At 43.2% G+C, this 19,274-nt stretch overlaps 1 protein-coding gene across 1 annotated transcript; it reads left to right on the forward strand.

Moving 5' to 3' along the window:
• The first annotated feature begins 762 nt into the window (after nt 1-762).
• Nucleotides 763-18,104, forward strand: LOC141073515 (uncharacterized). Its single transcript, XM_073560778.1, has 6 exons — nt 763-960; nt 1,090-1,269; nt 1,348-1,471; nt 1,555-1,652; nt 5,723-5,813; nt 15,381-18,104. The coding sequence occupies exons 1-6, from the start codon at nt 778-780 to the stop codon at nt 17,228-17,230; spliced, it is 2,526 nt and encodes an 841-aa protein (XP_073416879.1). The 5' UTR covers nt 763-777; the 3' UTR covers nt 17,231-18,104.
• Nucleotides 18,105-19,274: the final 1,170 nt, after the last annotated feature.

Here is a 19,274-nt window from a genome sequence, read left to right on the forward strand (position 1 = left end):
TCAGTGCTAGTTCATATAGAGCTGACATCTGTATTTGATCACGCCCAATATATACGGCGGTTTGCTTAAGCGCAGCTTGCACAGCGTGGTATATATACGACGCATGTTGTGAAAGGGTTAAGCATGGAGATGGATCAATCATACTTTGGGTTGTGTTGCAGCCAATGGCACGAGGAACATTTCACAGATAGAGGAAAGAATGGATTCAATGAAATTTAATCAAATTCTTGATGCAAACATAACACCATCTGTAAAAAAGCTGCAGTTGGAAAGAGGATGGCTTTTACAAATGAATAATGATCCTAAACACATGTCAAAATCCACAATAGATGACCTCACAGAACTGGTAGAATTTTCCAAGGACAAATGGATGTAAATACCTCAAGTATGAATTGAAAGACACTTGGCTGGTTACAAAAAGCAATTACAAGCTGTGATACTTTCAAAAGGGGGCACTACTAGGTACAAACCAAGAATGGTGCCCAAACTTTTGCATCGGCCCATTTTACTTTTTGTAATATTTAAAATGTAAAAGATGAAAATATTTTCTTTTGCCTAAAATATGAAGGAAATGTGTCCTCTTTAACTTAGCCTTTTAGAGATTATTTAATCTTCAACTTTCTTAGCTGCTCACAATAACAGTAATTTTGACCATGGGTGCCCAGTGTGACTATAATTGGATTGCTTGTTATACCGGGGGCAGGACGGGGCCATGACTGGATGTAATGATCATGTGAAGCCGGTAACAGCTCCGGAGATTTCTTACATGGGATCTTTATGATGTTACATCGTCATCTTCTCCCCATTCAGGTCCCTACAATATCGGATCCTCTCAGTGGAGATCTTCTATATAAGAGAATTCTCCTGAGTGACCCTACAAGGATGGATAGGGACAGGGACAAGATGATGGAGAGGATATTACACCTCACCCTAGAGATCCTCTTCCGGCTTACTGGAGAGGTGAGAGATTCTGATGACGTCACATTACATCATTCTTATCTATGGGAATAACAGATGGACAGAACTGGAGAGGTGAGGACTCTGGAAATGTCTTTAGTGAGGTTTATTCATGTGTCTCTCCATAACCAGGATTACATAGTAGTGAAGAAGACTTCTAGTGAGCGCTGTGAAGACCCTGTGCCTGAGGGATGGGGAAGACTCCTGAGCCCAATCATGGAGCCTCGACTTCACCCCCTTATACATAAGGACATCATTGACCAGAAGATCCTAGAACTCAACTACAAAATTATTGAGCTGCTGACTGGAGAGGTGACACTGCTGGGAATGTTCATTATACAGTAACGCTATGGATGGATCGGGGGATGACGGTATCATTGTATGTGTCAGGTTCCTATAAGGTGTCAGGATGTCACCGTCTATTTCTCCATGGAGGAGTGGGAGTATTTAGAAGGACGCAAAGATCTGTACAAGGACGTCATGATGGAGGTTCCCCAGCCCCTCACATCACCAGGTAATAGACAGGACTAAATACACATGGCCTATAATTATCTGTATGTAAAGAATGAATTCAGTCCCTGTATGTGTTTCCTCCAGTTCTATCCAGTAAGAGGACAACACCAGAGAGATGTCCCCGTCCTCTTCTTCCACAGGACTGTAAACACGAAGATCCCAATGTTCCTCAGGATTATCAGGTAGATGGAGAGATGGTGTCATGAAATCTCTCCTATAATGTGTAAAAGGCTGTCTAGGTCTGGTGTTCAGTCTTGTTTTATCCACCATTATAGGAGAAGAGTTATACTGCCATGTAACTTGGACTGGGATTGCATTGCAATGCTGGTACTGGTTGGCAGCTCTCCTGACCCGAGCATGACAGCATGTATTTATGTGCAGCTGGCACACTCGGGTAGGGAGAGCCACTGGCCAGTCTGAGTATTGCAACGCAATCCCCTTCTGTGTTATATGACTGTCTGATTTTTCCTTTACACTGAACGGCCAATGTATTGGAGACCCTTCCACACTCCCATCTGACTCTTATTAGACACATGACCGCGGAGTGCAGCATAAATTGGGGGATCAGATTTCAGGATGGGGAGATTGAGTAATCTAAATGACTTTGAACGCTGTCATTGGTGCTAGATTAGACTGGATCAGTATATAATGTATGACAACCAGTATGCCAACCTCATGTAATGGTGTAGCGTATACTGAGAATGGTCATCTATGAGAAATATCCAATGATATTGGATCCCATGGATGTTCGCAATGTATCAAGGAAAATGTGAACAATAATTCTAAGAACATGTTATACACATTGCAGAGGAAAACTGAGCAATTGTTACAATACTAGAGGAACAGCAGGAATCCGATGGTAAGACAATTCAGGAGCTTGAGACTGGAACTAAACTATTGCATATACTCAAGTATAAGCCGACCCGAGTATAAGCTGAGGCCCCTAATTTTGCCACAAAAAACTGGGAAAACTTATTGACTCAAGTATAAGCCTAGGGTAGGAAATGCAGCAGCTACTGGTAAATTTCAAAAATAAAAATAGATGCTGATAAAAATAAAATGGTGGCCCCATAAGATGCTCCATATTAATATATGCCCCATGTAATGCTGCAGAAAGGTTAATGGTGGTCCCATAAGATGCTCCAAATTAATATATGCCCCATATAATGCTGCAGAAAGGTTAATGGTGGCCCCATAACATGCTCCATATTAATATATGCCCCATAAAATGCTGCCAGAAGGTTAATGGTGGCCCCATAACATGCTCCATATTAATATATGCCCCATATATTGCTGCTGCTGCTGCGATTTAAAAAAAAAAATGACATACTTGCCTCTCGTCGCTGCCCGCTGCTCCTCAGCATCGCCGGCTCTCTGCAGTGTCTGTTCAGGCAGAGGGCGCGCACTAATCACATCATCGCGCCCTCTGACCTGAACATCACAGCCAGAGGACCCACGAGACTGAGCGCAGTGGTGGAACGTGGACAGGTGAATGTGGCATGGCTCTCCCTCCCCCAGTGCTACGCACCCTCCTGGCGTCTGCATATCCAGCTCTGCTACAGCTCAGTCCCGGCGTCTGCATCTCTCCTCCTGTCTTCTTCCTGTGCGGTCACATGATACTGCTCATTAAAGTCATGAATATGTGCTCCACCCCTATGGTAGTGGAGACACGTCCATATTCATTACACCATAAGCCTGCCACTACCAGGTGCTCCCCGCAAGATTTCAGACAGAGGAGTGAAAATAAATATCAGAAGAGAGTTGTCCAAGAACCAAAGACCACCTGTGGAGCGCTACAGAAAGACCTTGGATCAGCAGGTACAATTGTTTCAAAGAAAACTATAAGTATGGCACACACCTCCATGGCCTGTTTGTATGCTCTAGGAGCTACCCATCTGTTATCCAAGCATCTAAGCCCTGTCTCCTTCCCCCACAGGTCCCAAAACAATGCCGACCTCATGGAATTCAGTACCTTGGTTCGTTTCAGTGTCCACTCTGGCCACAGGATAGCATTTAGCATCCCCGTAGATGCAGCAGACGCCAACTCTCTTCCTAGGGAACAGCTGGAGAGGAAGTGTGGCCCTCATGAGGGGTCACCAAACTCCCAGAGTCTAGCAGTCTAGTCACTTTCAGACTATTCACCTTCACGGGACAAGCTTGGGGCTCCTCACTGGGTGAACCGTTCACACTGCAGGCCGGATATGCCTAGTATGAACAGCGGCGTCTCAGGCTACAGTCCATCTGCTTGAAGATCAATGTGTGGTTGGCTATATGGCCTGGGCTGTGACATTTCCAGCATATAACATCGCCAGCAAGGACTGCCCCTTTAGACATGGGACCCCCAGTATGTAATGGGTTGCCTCCCCAAGGAACCCTCGACTCGCTGATACTTTTTGACCAGTCCAAGCAGGTCATCAGCATTCCGAGGATCAACCTGGGCAACCCAAATCTGAATTGGCCTCAGAAGGGAATGCATGAACCAGTCCATCACCACATGCTTTACCATCTGTGCAGGGGTAGAGGACTCTGGCTGCAACCATTTTAGACCAGATGCAGCAGATCAAACTTTTGGCAGTGAGGGGGTTTATGATACGCCCAGCGGTGGTCCCGTTGTGCCCTGATAGTCATTGTCACCCTCAAGCTTGCCAAAATTTTAATTTTCAGTTTCACATATTCTTTATTGTCTTGTAAGGCTAAGTCATAGTAGGCTTCGTAAGGCTCCCCCGTTAAGTATGGCGCCAGCATTTCCATAGGAAATGGACATTAGAATTAAAGTTTATTGAGTATACACTACAATTTACACTAAATATTGAACCATCTAGAAACATCTCCCAAAACTCTCCCCAGCTGCAGGGTGACCCTCTGTAACTCTCCCCTGCCAAGCTGCAGGGTGACCCTCTGTAACTCTCCCCTGCCCAGCTGCAGGGCTGACCCTCTGTAACTCTCCCCTGCCCAACTGCAGGGTGACCCTCTGTAACTCTCCCCTGCCCAGCTGCAGGGCTGACCCTCTGTATCTCCCCCTTGCACAGCTGCAGGGCTGACCCTTTGTAACTCTCCCCTGCACAAATGCAGGGTTACCCTCTGTAACGCTCCCCTGGCAAGCTGCAGGGTGACCCTCTGTAACTCTCCCCTGCCCAGCTGCAGGGCTGACCCTCTGTATCCCCCCCTGCACAGCTGCAGGGCTGACCCTCTGTAACTCTCCCCTGCCCAGCTGCAGGGCTGACCCTCTGTAACTCTCCCCTACCCAGATGTCTTTCGTCCTATACGACTGCTTTTACACTTGCTTTGTTTTTGCGGGCGGTTTTTGCGGCCCCAATAGATTTCTGTGGGGCCGCAAAAACGGCCCGCAAAAATACATTGGAGCGCCATGTGCTGTATGATTGTGAGGGCCGTATATATGGCCGTGAAAAAATATCGAGCTTGCTCAATATTTTTCACGGCTCGCAGACACGGCCTTCATTTAAAACAATGGTACCGCAAAAACAACGGTAGCTTGTTTTTGCAGTACACCGTATTTGCGGATCGCAGTTTTTTCCCTGCAATTTGTTACAACAGGGAAAAACGGCGGTCCGAGAAGGTTTTTTGTGGCCCGTTTTTACGGGAGACCGCAAAAATCAAGGCAATACGGCCAGAAAAAACGTCCCCTAAAAATCACGGCAAGTGTAAAAGCAGCCTAACTATCACATAAAGTGGATTACAATTAATCATAGCATTTGCCATATAATTACAATACTTTGCATCAATGTCCTGTAATAACAGTAAATCCTGCAGCACCACAAATATACCTTTATGTCATGCAGCAATTAGTTTTCAGGAATTGCCACGGTCTTCCATTCCTTTACACCAGTAATATGACAGTGAGTTTTCCTTATTTTCCGCTTTCACAGTCCTCAGATCTTAACCCTATAAAGCATCTCTGGGACGTGGTAGAATTGGTTGCTCAGAGCATCTCAGCACCTTCATCTAATTTGCGGCAACTACATGAACCCATCCTGTTGGCATGGGCCAGTATTCCTGGGGAACAATCTCAGCACCTTGTGCAATCTGTGACACTATTAATTGCTGAGGTTCTGAAGGCCCAATGTACTGCTAGATGGGTGTCTAGTAAGGTGGCCATTCAGTGTATGTGTTATATCTGGTGCAGATGACAGGATAAAGCTGATCATAGACATTAGATGTTATCTGGATCTTCTCAAATGTCTTCATCTGTGAATTTTCCATTTGTCAGTGACTTTTACAATCTTTCTTTCAGGGTGAAGTTCTGCCCCATATTAATACTACAGAGACATATGTGAGGGGTGATGAGTGGTGTAAAGAGGAGATTCCTACAGATAACCGCACAGGTGAGTAGTGACCACTAAATGCAGAGAAGTCACAGGTTTTATACGATCTCTGGCTTGTAGAGCAACTTGAGATGATGTTAGTTCTTTATGGTTTGTTCACATGGAACTTTTGATGTGGATTTAGGGTCTGACACATTAATGGAGTTATCTATATCTATTCATGGGGTGACTATTTTTTTACATTGTGCTAAGAACTATCACGTAGTTAGTTGCTAACCACCTGCCTGTTTTGCCTGCTGCTGATCTCTGTCGGCACAGAGCGGTCACTAATTGTTCTTGCCGGTGATTCTGAGGCTTCCGCTGACTTCACGTCAACATAGCAGAGATTCTACTCCGCTCTTTTGATGGGGCGTGACTACCAACCTCATGTTGATTGACAGTCGGCTTTCCACAGTTAAACTATCAGTCAGTATGACGTCGGAAGTGATGCAGCCCGGAAGATGAGCTGCTCTGCTGACATGGAGCATTTGTTTCCCCGACCACTCTGAGCCAGCACCAGGCAGAACAGGAAAGTATTTGTCTCTGTTAGCAACTACTTGCCCATTTAGTTTTTATGCCCATAGTAAAAAAAAAAGTCTTGAACAACCTCTTTAACCCCTTTACTACCAAGGGTGGTTTGCACGTTAACTCCCGGGCCAATTTTAACAATTCTGACCACTGTCCCTTTATGAGGTCATAACTCAGGAACGCTTCAACGGATCTAGGCGATTCTGACAATGTTTTCTCGTGACATATTGTACTTCATGTTAGTGGTAAAATTTCATTCATATAACTTGCGTTTATTTGTGAAAAGAACAGAAATTTGGCGAAAATTTTGAAAATGTCGCAATTTTCCAACTTTGAATTTTTATGCTCTTAAATCACAGAGATATGGCACACAAAAAATGTAATAAGTAACATTTCCCACATGATTACTTTACATCAGCACAATTTGGGAACCAAAATTTTTTTTTGTTAGGAAGTTATAAGGGTTAAAAGTTGACCAGCGATTTCTCATTTTTACAACACCATTTTATTTTTACGGACCACATCACATTTGAAGTCACTTTGAGGGGTCTAAATGATAGAAAATACCCAAAAGTGACACCATTCTAAAAACTGCACCCCTCAAGCTGCTCAAAACCACATTCAAGAAGTTTATTAACCCTTCAGGCGCTTCACAGGAAGTTTTTGAATGTTTAAAAAAAATGAACATTTAACTTTTTTTCACAAAAAAAATACTTCAGGTTCAATTTTTTTATTTTACTAAGGGTAACAGGAGAAATTGGACTGGAAAAGTTATTGTGCAATTTGTCCTGAGTACGCCGATACCTGATATGTGGGGGGGAACCACTGTTTGGGCGCATGGCACAGCTCGGAAGGGAAGGCGCGCCGTATGACTTTTTCCCTGCAAAATTGGCTGGAATTCAGATCGGATGCCATGTCAAGTTTGGAGAGCTCCTGATGTGCCTAAACAGTGAAAACCCCCCCACAAGTGATCCCATTTTGGAAACTAGACCCCCAAGGAACTTATCTAGATATGTGGTGAGCACTTTGAACCCCCAAGGGCTTCACCGAAGTTTATAACGTACAGCCATACAATTAAAAAAAATCATATTTTTTTCCACAAAAATGATCTTTTCACCCTCAATTGTTATTTTCCCAAGAGTAACAGGACCCCAAAAGTTATTGTGCAATTTGTCCTGAGTACGTTGATACCCCATATGTGGGGGTAAACCACTATTTGGGTGCATGGCAGAGCTCGGAAGGGAAGCAGCGCCATTTGACTTTTTTGGCTGGAATTGAGATCGGACAACATGTCGCGTTTGGAAAGCCGCTGATGTGCCAAAGCAGTGGAAACCTCCCAATTCTAACTCCAACCCTAACCCCAACACCCCCCTAGCCCTAACCTTAGCCCTAATGGGAAAATGGAAATACATTTTTTTTTTAATTGTATTATTTTTCCCTAACTAAGGGGGTGATAAAGGGGGATTTGATTTACTATTTATGGCGGTTTTTATGTTTGGCAGCTGTCGCACGCTAAAAGACGCTTTTTATTGTGAAAATAGTTTATGCATCACCACATTTTGAGAGCTATAATTTTTCCATATTTTGACCCACCGAGTCATGTGAGGTCTTATTTTTTGTGGGATGAGTTGATGTTTTTATTGGTTCCATTTTCGGGCACGTTACATTTTTTGATCGCTTTTTATTCCAATTCTTGGGACGCAGAATGATCAAAAACCAGCGTTTCATGAATTTCTTTTGGGGGGGTGTTTACACCGTTCCACGTGCGGTAAAATTGATAAAGCGGTTTTATTCTTCGGGTCAGTACGGTTACAGCGATACCTCATTTATGTCGTTTTTTTGTTTTGGCACTTTTATGCAATGAAAACAATTTTATATAAAAAATAATTATTCGCTTTATTCTGCGAGCTATAAATTTTTATTTTTTCGCTGATGACGCTGTGTGGTGGCTCGTTTTTTGCGGGACAAGATGACATTTTCAGTGGTACTATGGCTATTTATATCCGTCTTTTTGATCGCGCGTTATTGCACTTTTTGTTCGGCAGTATGATGATAAAGCTTTATTTTTTGCTTCGTTTTTTATTTTTTAAGGGGTTCAATAAAGGGGTTAACTAGTGGGACAGTTTTATAGAGCGGGTCGTTACGGTCGCAGCGATACCAAATATGTGTACTTTTATTGCTTTGTTTTTTTTATTTTATTTATTAGGGAATTTTTTTTTCTTATTTAGCGATTTTTTTTTTTTTTTTTTTTTTATAAATTATTTTTACTTTTTTTTTTTTTTTTAACTTTATTACAATGTCCCAGGGGGGACATATCTGTCATGTGACAGATTGCTGATCTGTCACATCACAGATCGCTGTGACTGATCAGCGATCTATCACAAGCAGTGCTGTAGACTTCCTCATGTCGGTGCTTTGCAGGCATGAGGAAGCCAGCTCCCTGCAGGCCCCCAAAGGTCCCCGCCGCCATTTTGGATTCAGGAACCTGCAGGGAAGGGGAAGGAGGGAAGGGACCTGCAGGGAAGGAGACCCCCCGCAGCAGCGCTGCACATCGCGCTGCTGTGGGGGTCTAGGGGAAGCACGGAGGGAGCCCGTGGACACGTGTTTGATCGCAGTGTGCCAGGGGTTAACGTGTCGGAGGCGGTCCGTGACTGCCCCTGACACATAGTGCCGGGTGTCAGCTGTGATAATCAGCTGACACCTGGCCGCGATCAGCTGCGCTCCCCCCGTGAGCGCAGCTGATCGCACTAGACGTACTATTCCGTCCATGGGAATTAGGTCCCGGGTCACATGGACGGGATAGTACGTCTAATGTAGGAAAGGGGTTAAGAGTGGCACACCAGTCTTAATGAAGAAGTGATGGAACATGTAATGTTAAATTCATTAAGACATGCATATCATTTCTACTCAGTGGTACGTGCCTCTGTGCATCCGAACAGAAATGGTAACCAAGTCAGGGATGGACTAAAGCAAAATTTCTGATGGGCATAAATTATTTCACTAGCATGTCATAACTCTTTATGAATTTGGTGGGCACTGCCAACCTCCCATTCATGCTCCACCCACTTCGGCAGAGCTGATTTGGACTGGCGTGAAAATACGAAAGCGTTTGCTAATTTTTTCAGTGCTTCACGCTTTATTTTGTACAAAATGTTTCTCCCCTGCATTCTGAGCACGTTTCTGAGCTGCTGCAGAGGAGATAGCTATTTACTCCCAGTCCTGTCCATCACAGGTCACTGTGCACAATGCATGTTTCTAAACATTATGTTAGTGTCGGTGACCTCTGATATGTAAGGCAGAAACATTCCAAGTCACAGGCTTCACTGTTATGTACAAGAGAATTTTCTCAGCCTAAAAACCTCAATACTTTACATATTCTGGTACATATATACTGGTCTGTACAGGTATCTCTATATGCCAGTACATTATAAGATCAAGATGCAAAACAATTACAATAAACATGACCAGTGGTGTAACTACCAAGTTATGGGCCCCGGTGCAAACTTTCAAATGGGGCCCCCCATGCCAAAATACACGCACATCTCCACTCCGTACACCTCGTACACGCATGGCTCCGCTCCGTACATCTCGTACACACGGCTCCACTCCGTACATCTCGTACACACACAGCTCCGCTCCGTACACCTCGTACACACGGCTCCGCTCCGTACATCTCGTACACACGGTTCCGCTCCGTACACCTCGTACACACACGGTTCCGCTCCGTACACCTCGTACACACACGGTTCCGCTCCGTACACCTCCTACACACACGGCTCCACTCCATACACTTCGTACACACACGGCTCCACTTCGTACACACACAGCTCCGCTCCGTACACCTCCTACACACACGGCACTGCGCCGTCCAAAATTGTACACACACAGCTCTGCTACATCCACACTGCCAAAATACACGTACATCTCCACTCTGTACACCTCGTACACGCACGGCTCCGCTCCGTACATCTCGTACACGCACGGCTCCGCTCCGTACACCTCGTACACACACGGCTCCGCTCCGTACACCTCGTACACACACGGCTCCGCTCCGTACACCTCGTACACACACGGCTCCGCTCCGTACACCTTGTACACACACGGCTCTGCTCCGTACACCTCGTACACACACGGCTGTGCTCCGTACACCTTTACAAACACGATTCCGCTCCGTACACCTTTACAAACACGGCTCCGCTCCGTACACCTCGTGCACACACGGCTCCGCTCCGTACACCTCGTGCACACACGGCTCCGCTCCGTACACCTCGTACACACACGGCTCCGCTCCGTACACCTTGTACACACATGGCTCTGCTCCGTACACCTCGTACACACACGGCTGTGCTCCGCACACCTTTACAAACACGATTCCGCTCCGTACACCTTTACAAACACGGCTCCGCTCCGTACACCTCGTGCACACATGACTCTGCTCCGTACACCTCGTACACACACAGCTCCGCTCCGTACACCTCCTACACACCCGGCTCCACTTCGTACACACACAGCTCTGCTCCGTACACCTCCTCTACACACGGCACTGCGCCATCCAAAATTGTGCACACACAGCACTGCTACATCCACACTGTAAACCCCTCCTGACCCCACATATAAACTTTACCTCATCCAGCATCATGACAACCAGCACAGCAGAGTCCTGCAGATACCGAGGCCCCTGATCCCTCACTCCTCCCCTCCTGGACTGCATCACAGGTCCTGTGCGCACATTGGAGAAAATAGCCTAGCGACGGGCCGCTGTCAGTACAGTGTGTCTCTGTGGGAGGGCGAGGATGGGATGCATGAGGGGGCATGGCGGCTCAGTGCAGTGCAGGAAAAATAGACTCCCGGGCGGGACGCGGGTGGGGGGGGTCAAAAACTGCACTGTCCCACGAGAATCGGGACGGTTGGGAGATATGACTGCTGGGCCCCTGACTCCCCCCGGGCCCGGTCGCAGTGGCGACTGCTGCGACTGTGGTAGTTACGCCCCTGAACATGACATACTTTGTGTACTTTTTAACAACTGGTACAATACAGTTAGCACAATATTTATGGTGATCGATAGATGCTGTGACTAAAATGGTTGAATTTTATTAGTGATATCAATTTGTCTAACTATAAAATAAGCACATCACGCACAACTTTGTTTTCTATTCTAAAAATGGACACACATCCAAACCAAAGGAACCCCAACATTCCTTTTGTATCTTCACCTGAGATGTTTTTGTCATCTGAGTGTTGTTTGTTGTTCACTGAGCAGTTGATATGAAAAGCTCTGAAAAATCTCTAGATTTTTTTTTTCCATATTAGAAACAAAAATAATAACATACGGATTGTTAAAACTGGATCCAGCATAAAGTTATTCAAGAATGACCAAAAATAAATGCTGTCTAAGGCCTAAAGCGACACTCACATTCTGAAGTGCTGTGCGCTGAGAACTCTGTTTGGGGTTTATGTCTTTATACATGAGAATGGTATAGAAAAGTGCCTCAGACAGACACAATAGCTTGCACATTTCAGTGCAATAAGGCTAAAATTTTAAAATTTCATGGAAGGCATTTAGAAATCCTGCTGATGTAGGGATGGAGTTTAAGGCTGGATGCAGATGGTCATGTCAAAAATAGTGACAGCCGTTGGCAGAATTGCGGACTTGCTTGACTTATTGCGCAGCTCTAGATTTGCGTTGTGGATCCGTGCAGGAACTGCCTTCTTTTGCATGCAACATCTTGATCCAATAATAGGCCGAGATAAAGTAAAGATTAGCAAATTGATTTGATCCCAATCAAATTTGTTTAGAATTTTAGATAACTCTTTTGTCCAGGCAAATTCGAACAATTTTGAAATGTGCAAATCGCCCTTTTTCAATTTGCAAATTAATGCATCCACCATAGAAGGCTACCGTGACCTTTTGCGTGGCTTCTCCATGATGCTTTGCAGCTATCACATTAAATAGTATAGCTTAGCAAATCAGGAAAGTATATCAGAACCTTTATAAAAGCTGAGGCAGGGAATGCTGCATCCATTTTTTGGTAGTTTTGGATAGTAAGAGGACATCACAGCTTGGCAAAAGAGATAGGAAGAGAAAGCCCTAAATCAATCAACAAATGCTTAACAGAGTGTGCCGTACAACTTCAGCAGTGAAAGAAGATGAGTATAGTATTCTGTTAATAATTCTCAGATTAATTTGACAGGTGGAGAGAAACAGAAGAGTGGTGCGAGCAGCAGAACCAGAGCCCGTGAGATTAATCTGGAGTATAGTGCAGCTGGGCTGGCATCTTTTTTTGCTTCATTTGAATTACACAGCGTTTTTCTAAATTGTTCATGCACTAGAAATCGGCAAACCAACACAACACACTCATCCACCTCCTATTGTCTCCAGCTCAAAAATATTTCCAGAATCAGTCCTTTCCTCAACCCACTAAAATGCTTGTGGGTGCCCTCATCATCTCCTGCCTTGAATATTGCAATATCATCCTCTGTGGCCTACCTGCTAACACCCTCGCACCTCTCCAGTCCGTCTTTAACTCTGCCGCCCAACTAGTTCATCTCTCTCCTCTCTACTCCTCCCCTTCTCCCCTTTGCAATTCTCTTCATTGACTCCCAATTCCACAGCATATCCAGTTCAAACTACTAACACTGACCTACAAACCTGCAAAGCCATCCATAACCTTTCTCCTCCGTATATCTCTGAACTAATCTCCCGTTATCTTCCATCACGTAATCTCCGGTCCTCCCAAGACCTCCTTCTCTTTTTCACACTTATTCGTTCCTCGCCCATTTGCCTCTGAGAAAGCTTACAGCCTGCAATGACCCCGCTCCCTCCTCAACACCATCAGAGCTACTTAACCCCGCCAACCTACTACTTTCTCCTTCCCCATCATACTTTAGAATGTAAGCACACAAGGGCAGGGTCCTTTTCCCTCCATACCAGTCTCTCATTATTAGTATGTTTACTCTCAAATATATCTGTATTTTGTATGCAACCCCTTCTCATGTACAGCACCATGGATTCAATAGTGCTATAGAAATAATATTTTATAAAGAAAATAAAATCTGAATTTGAGGTCATTAAAAGAAAATGTTCTTAGATCAAGAAATGGTACACAGTGTGCAATAGTAGGTGATGAAAAATCAGAACATCATTATTCTGCCATAAAGTGCAAATTTTCAACCCGTCATACAGTACGTCTTTTTCAAGCATACAAAATGATGCAGCATATCAGGTTTAAATAACATAGCTAATGAGGAAAACACCAATCAGCATTCTAAACCTCAACTACAAGACTTCCCATCTGTCAATTATGTGATACAACTCCAAAAAACACATATAAAGTGACAATGCACAATAGGCACCATTTCATCAATATACATACTGTATATACAGAGAGCAAAGCATCACATTTAACACAGATGTGTATATACATACTGTGTGTGTGTGTGTGTGTGTGTGTATATGTATATATATATATATATATATATATATATATATATATACACTGCGTGCGTGCGTGCGTGCGTGCGTGTGTGTGTGTGTGTATGTACACTCACTGGCCACTTTATTAGGTACACCTGTCCAACTGTGTGTTAAGACTTAATTTCTAATCAGCCAATCACATGGCGGCAACTCAGTGCATTTAGGCATGTAGACATGGTCAAGACAATCTCCTGCAGTTCAAACCGAGCATCAGTATGGGGAAGAAAGGTGATTTGAGTGCCTTTGAACGTGGCATGATTGTTGGTGCCAGAAGGGCTGGTCTGAGTATTTCAGAAACTGCTGATCTACTGGGATTTTCACCCACAACCATCTCTAGGGTTTACAGAGAATGGTCCGAAAAAGAAAAAAAATCCAGTGAGCGGCAGTTCTGTGGCCGGAAATGCCTTGTTGATGCCAGAGGTCAGAGGAGAATGGGCAGACTGGTTCGAGCTGATAGAAAGGCAACAGTGACTCAAATTGCCACCCGTTACAACCAAGGTAGGCAGAAGAGCATCTCTGAACGCACAGTGCGTCGAACTTTGAGGCAGATGGGCTACAGCAGCAGAAGACCACACTGGGTACCACTCCTCTCAGCTAAGAACAGGAAACTGAGGCTACAATTTGCACAAGCTCATCGAAATTGGACAGTAGAAGATTGGAAAAACGTTGCCTGGTCTGATGAGTCTCGATTTCTGCTGCGACATTCGGATGGTAGGGTCAGAATTTGGCGTAAACAACATGAAAGCATGGATCCATCCTGCCTTGTATCAACGGTTCAGGCTGGTGGTGGTGGTGTCATGGTGTGGGGAATTTTTTCTTGGCACTCTTTGGGCCCCTTGGTACCAATTGAGCATCGTTGCAACGCCACAGCCTACCTGAGTATTGTTGCTGACCATGTCCATCCCTTTATGACCACAATGTACCCAACATCTGATGGCTACTTTCAGCAGGATAATGCGCCATGTCATAAAGCTCGAATCATCTCAGATTGGTTTCTTGAACATGACAATGAGTTCACTGTACTCAAATGGCCTCCTCAGTCACCAGATCTCAATCCAATAGAGCATCTTTGGGATGTGGTGGAACGGGAGATTCGCATCAGGGATGTGCAGCCGACAAATCTGCGCCAACTGTGTGATGCCATCATGTCAATATGGTCCAAAATCTCGGAGGAATGCTTCCAGCACCTTGTTGAATCTCTGCCACGAAGAATTGAGGCAGTTCTGAAGGCAAAAGGGGGTCCAACCCGTTACTAGCATGGTGTACCTAATAAAGTGGCCAGTGAGTGTATATATATATATATTTTTTTTTTTTCTTTCTTTTTTTGTGATAGATTTCCACAGAACCAGATTAAATGACCGTGGCCAGTGGTTCAATCATGTTTAAGCATTATTTTCGACCAGGTAACCAGGGATCCCATCAGGGAGGGGTCATGAGCTGAATATATATGTCCTTCAATCAGAGAATAGTAATAGTGCACAGGAGCTGACCAATCCAGGACAGGATCGGGCACAATAAAATAAATAGTAATATAATTGAAATGCAATGTTACTGAAAAATAATAAAATCATTTTTATTCTTGACAGATGACTGTACCAGGAGCTCAGGGGAACTTCTGATATTCTCAGCTTTTTCAGTAGATAATCCTCGTATGACACCTGATACTTCTGAAGAACATGTCATTATGCCAGATACACCTCAAGATCTCATCAGAAAAAATCTGTCCTCTGATCCTTTTCAACAGGTCCATTTTTCTGCTTCATCAAAGACAAAAATGCAAAATGAAAGTCACAGAAGGGTTCTTGAACATGAAATAGCTGATATAAGAGAGAAACCATTTTCATGTTCAGAATGTGGTAAATGTTACAATACTAAAGCAAGGCTTGTAACACATCAGAAGAGTCACAGAGGGAAGAAGCCACATTCATGTTCAGAATGTGGAAAATGTTTTACAAGCAAATCATGTCTTGTTACACATCAGATAATACACACAGGGGAGAAGCCATTTTCATGTTCAGAATGTGGGAAATGTTTTAATCGGAAAGCAAATCTTGTTACACATCTGAGAATTCACACAGGGGATAAGCCATTTTCATGTTCAGAATGTGGGAAACGTTATAGTGAGAAATCCAAACTTGTAACTCATCAGAGAATTCACACAGGAGAGAAGCCATTTTTATGTACTAAATGTGGGAAATTGTTTAAACAACAATCAGTTTTAATTGTACATCAGAGGATTCACACAGGGAAGAAGCCATATTTATGTTCAGAATGTGGGAAATGTTTTACACAAAGATCTTGTCTTGTTACACATGAGAGAACTCACACAGGAGAGAAGCCATTTTCATGTTCAGAATGTGGAAAATGTTATAGTAAGAAATCCATACTTATTAAACATCAGAGAAGCCACACAATGGATAAGCCATTTGCTTGTCCAGAATTCGGGAAATGTTTTATAGAGAGATCTCATTTTGTGGAGCATCAGAGAAGTCACACAGGGAAAAAAGCATTTTCTTGTTCAGAATGTGGAAAATGTTTTAACCAGAAAGCACATCTTACTAGACATCAGAGAATTCATACTGGGGAGAAGCCATTTTTATGTTCAGAATGTGGGAAACGTTTTTGTACGAAATCTGAACTTGTTAAACATCAGAGAACTCACACAGGAAGCGATAAGCCAGTTTCTTGCTCAGAATGTGGGAAATGTTTTACAGATAAATCAAGTCTTGGTATACATCAAATAAGTCACACAGGCGGCAACAAGGTATTTTCATGCTCCGAATGTGAGAAATTCTTTAAACGAAAATCAGTTTTAATTAGGCATCAGAGAATTCACACAGGTCAGAAGCCACATTCATGTTCAGAATGTGGGAAATGTTTTACAATGAAACACCAACTTGTTAAGCATCAAAGAACTCATACAGGAAAGAAGCCATTTTCATGTTTCGATTGTGGAAAATGTTTTACAGAGAAATATAGTCTTGTTAGACATCAGTTAACTCACACAGGGCAGAAATCATTTCCATGTTCAGAATGTGGAAAATGTTATAGTACTAATGCAAGACTTGTTTCACATAAAAGAAGTCACACAGGTGAGAAGCCATATTCTTGTTCAGAATGTGGGAAATGTTTTGCAGAGAAATCACATTTTATTACACATGAGAAAATTCATACAGGGGAGAAACCATTTTCATGTTCAGAATGTGGGAAATGTTTTAAGTTGAAATCAGATCTTGTCAAACATCAGAGAATTCACACAGGGGAGAAGCCATTTTCATGTTCAGAATGTGGGAAATGTTTTTGCGATAAATCAGATCTCTATAGACATCGTAGAACTCACACAGGGGAGAAGCCATTTTCATGTTCAAATTGTGGGAAATGCTTTAATAGGAAAACAAATCTTCTTAAACATCTAAAAATTCACACAGGAAGGTAGCAATTTTCTTTTTTTTCATTGTTTTATTGACAAAATGTTATAAAAAAAAGTTACAGTAAAGTCTCCAAGTGAAAGAGAAAACAATTTAGAGCAGTAAAGCAGTAAATGATTTTTAAAAAATGTTCACAATTTCCATTGTCCATTTATTATTAAAAATCAACTATATGAACAATGTGTATAATATATTTTATATTTATATTACGACTGCTGCTTTAAAAGGTTGTCAAGTAATGCTTTTTTCCATTCTATTTCACATTGATAATAGAAATGCAGCCATATATGAAAAGGACAGATGCTAAGGTAATCATCCAATTACCCATTGTCTCATCCAATTTACAGGGTGACCTGATAATTTGATGTGACCAGGGGTGCACATAAAAATTCTTAGATCCCAAATCAAAAGTATGAATTGGAAACTCCTTCAAACTCCTCATGCTGCGGGCCTTGGGCTGGGAGGAGGGGTTGTTCGGAGGTGCGATGCTGCGAATCCCAGGCTGACACTCAGTGGTGCAGTGGCTTTGCAAACATTTTTCCAAGAGTCCACTGCATTGAAACCATGCAAGTGCGGGGGTTCCAGGCTTTCACAAAATGGCGGCGGAGCCCTTGCACCGTCAAACACCCCCCTTCTACCAGCCTGGGATGGGACTCACAGCATCATCTCGCAGCGTTGCACCTCCAAACACCTCCTGTGACCTTGCTCCACCACTGCCGCCGCCCCTTCGCCAGTATGCTGAATTTGGTCTGTAAAACGAACCCCCCATTAGCTGCATTACATTTTTTCACCTATTTTCTGCCTGAAATTTTGGGATACGTCTTATGATGGTCTGGTGCATCTTGTAGTCTGAAAAATACATTGTATCTCACACTGGAGAAAGGTTTATGTTTGTGTTTTTTCATTTGCTTTGGTATTCATTTATTTTAAAGGCTATTTTGTAGCAATTTGCTCTTCATGATTATATCCCGAAGTCAGGTTTTTATTATTCTTCACACTTTGATATTAGGTAGTATCCTCCTTGTTATTTTAGGTAGGTTATATTCAGGGCTGTGGAGTCGGTAAGCCAAACTTGCGACTCCGACTCCTCAATTTCCCTTACACCGACTCCAACTCCGACTCCACGACTCCGACTCCCACACATATTGCTTATATTTAAGTGAAAAATTTATTGTAGTACAATGTGAACCTCAGACATTTAATCATTTTTATGATCCAATAATCAAGATATTTAGATAGAACAGAATATATATTGGTGTACTACCCGGTTTTCATTCTTTTTGGTACAGATACGATATGGATAGACAGATATGGATAAATGGATAGATAGAGCAGATTTCTAATCTGCTTTTGCTATTGAAAACATTATCTATGAGCTCAAAAACCTTTCAGGTGATGCAGTTTTTTAAAAAGATGATCAGCTTTTGCAGCTGAAAAACGTATCCTCAAAAAACACAGGAAAAACACTGTGTGTGAATGTAGCCTTAGATCAGGAATATAACAGCCATTTATAGGACATTTCATAACTTTCCCAAACTCCTATGAAAAAATATTCAGCACATCCTGCATTGAACTACTGTACCCAATTTATTATATATTTTAGGAGTCGGAGTCGGTCCATTTTATACCGACTCCAACTCCGACTCCGACTCCACCAAAATGAGCACCGACTCCGACTCCACGACTCCGACTCCACAGCCCTGGTTATATTCACTCCTCAATTTTAAAAATTACAATACAAAGAATGAAAAGCCTTAAGGTTGAGGTTATGTAAACTGAGGAAGTAGCAGGTGTCAATAAGATCAGAAAATGATGAAATTTTCATGCACTTGTTCCGTGATGTGACTGTTAATATTCGGGTGCTTAATGGTAGGCATACCGCCCAACTTTTGAAGAAGGGAACGAGGGACAAAGTTTGCGGCACGCCCAGTGCGCCACAGTAAATTTTAGACCCTGACCACACCTATTTCACAACTAGTCACACCCAGATCCACGCCACAACCACACTCATTTAGCACTGCTGAGCACACTTTCATAAACAACAATTATAAA

This window comes from Dendrobates tinctorius, unplaced genomic scaffold, assembly GCF_039654945.1.
Source record: "Dendrobates tinctorius isolate UK_male_01 unplaced genomic scaffold, ASM3965494v1 ptg000014l, whole genome shotgun sequence".
Lineage (NCBI taxonomy): Eukaryota > Metazoa > Chordata > Amphibia > Anura > Dendrobatidae > Dendrobates > Dendrobates tinctorius.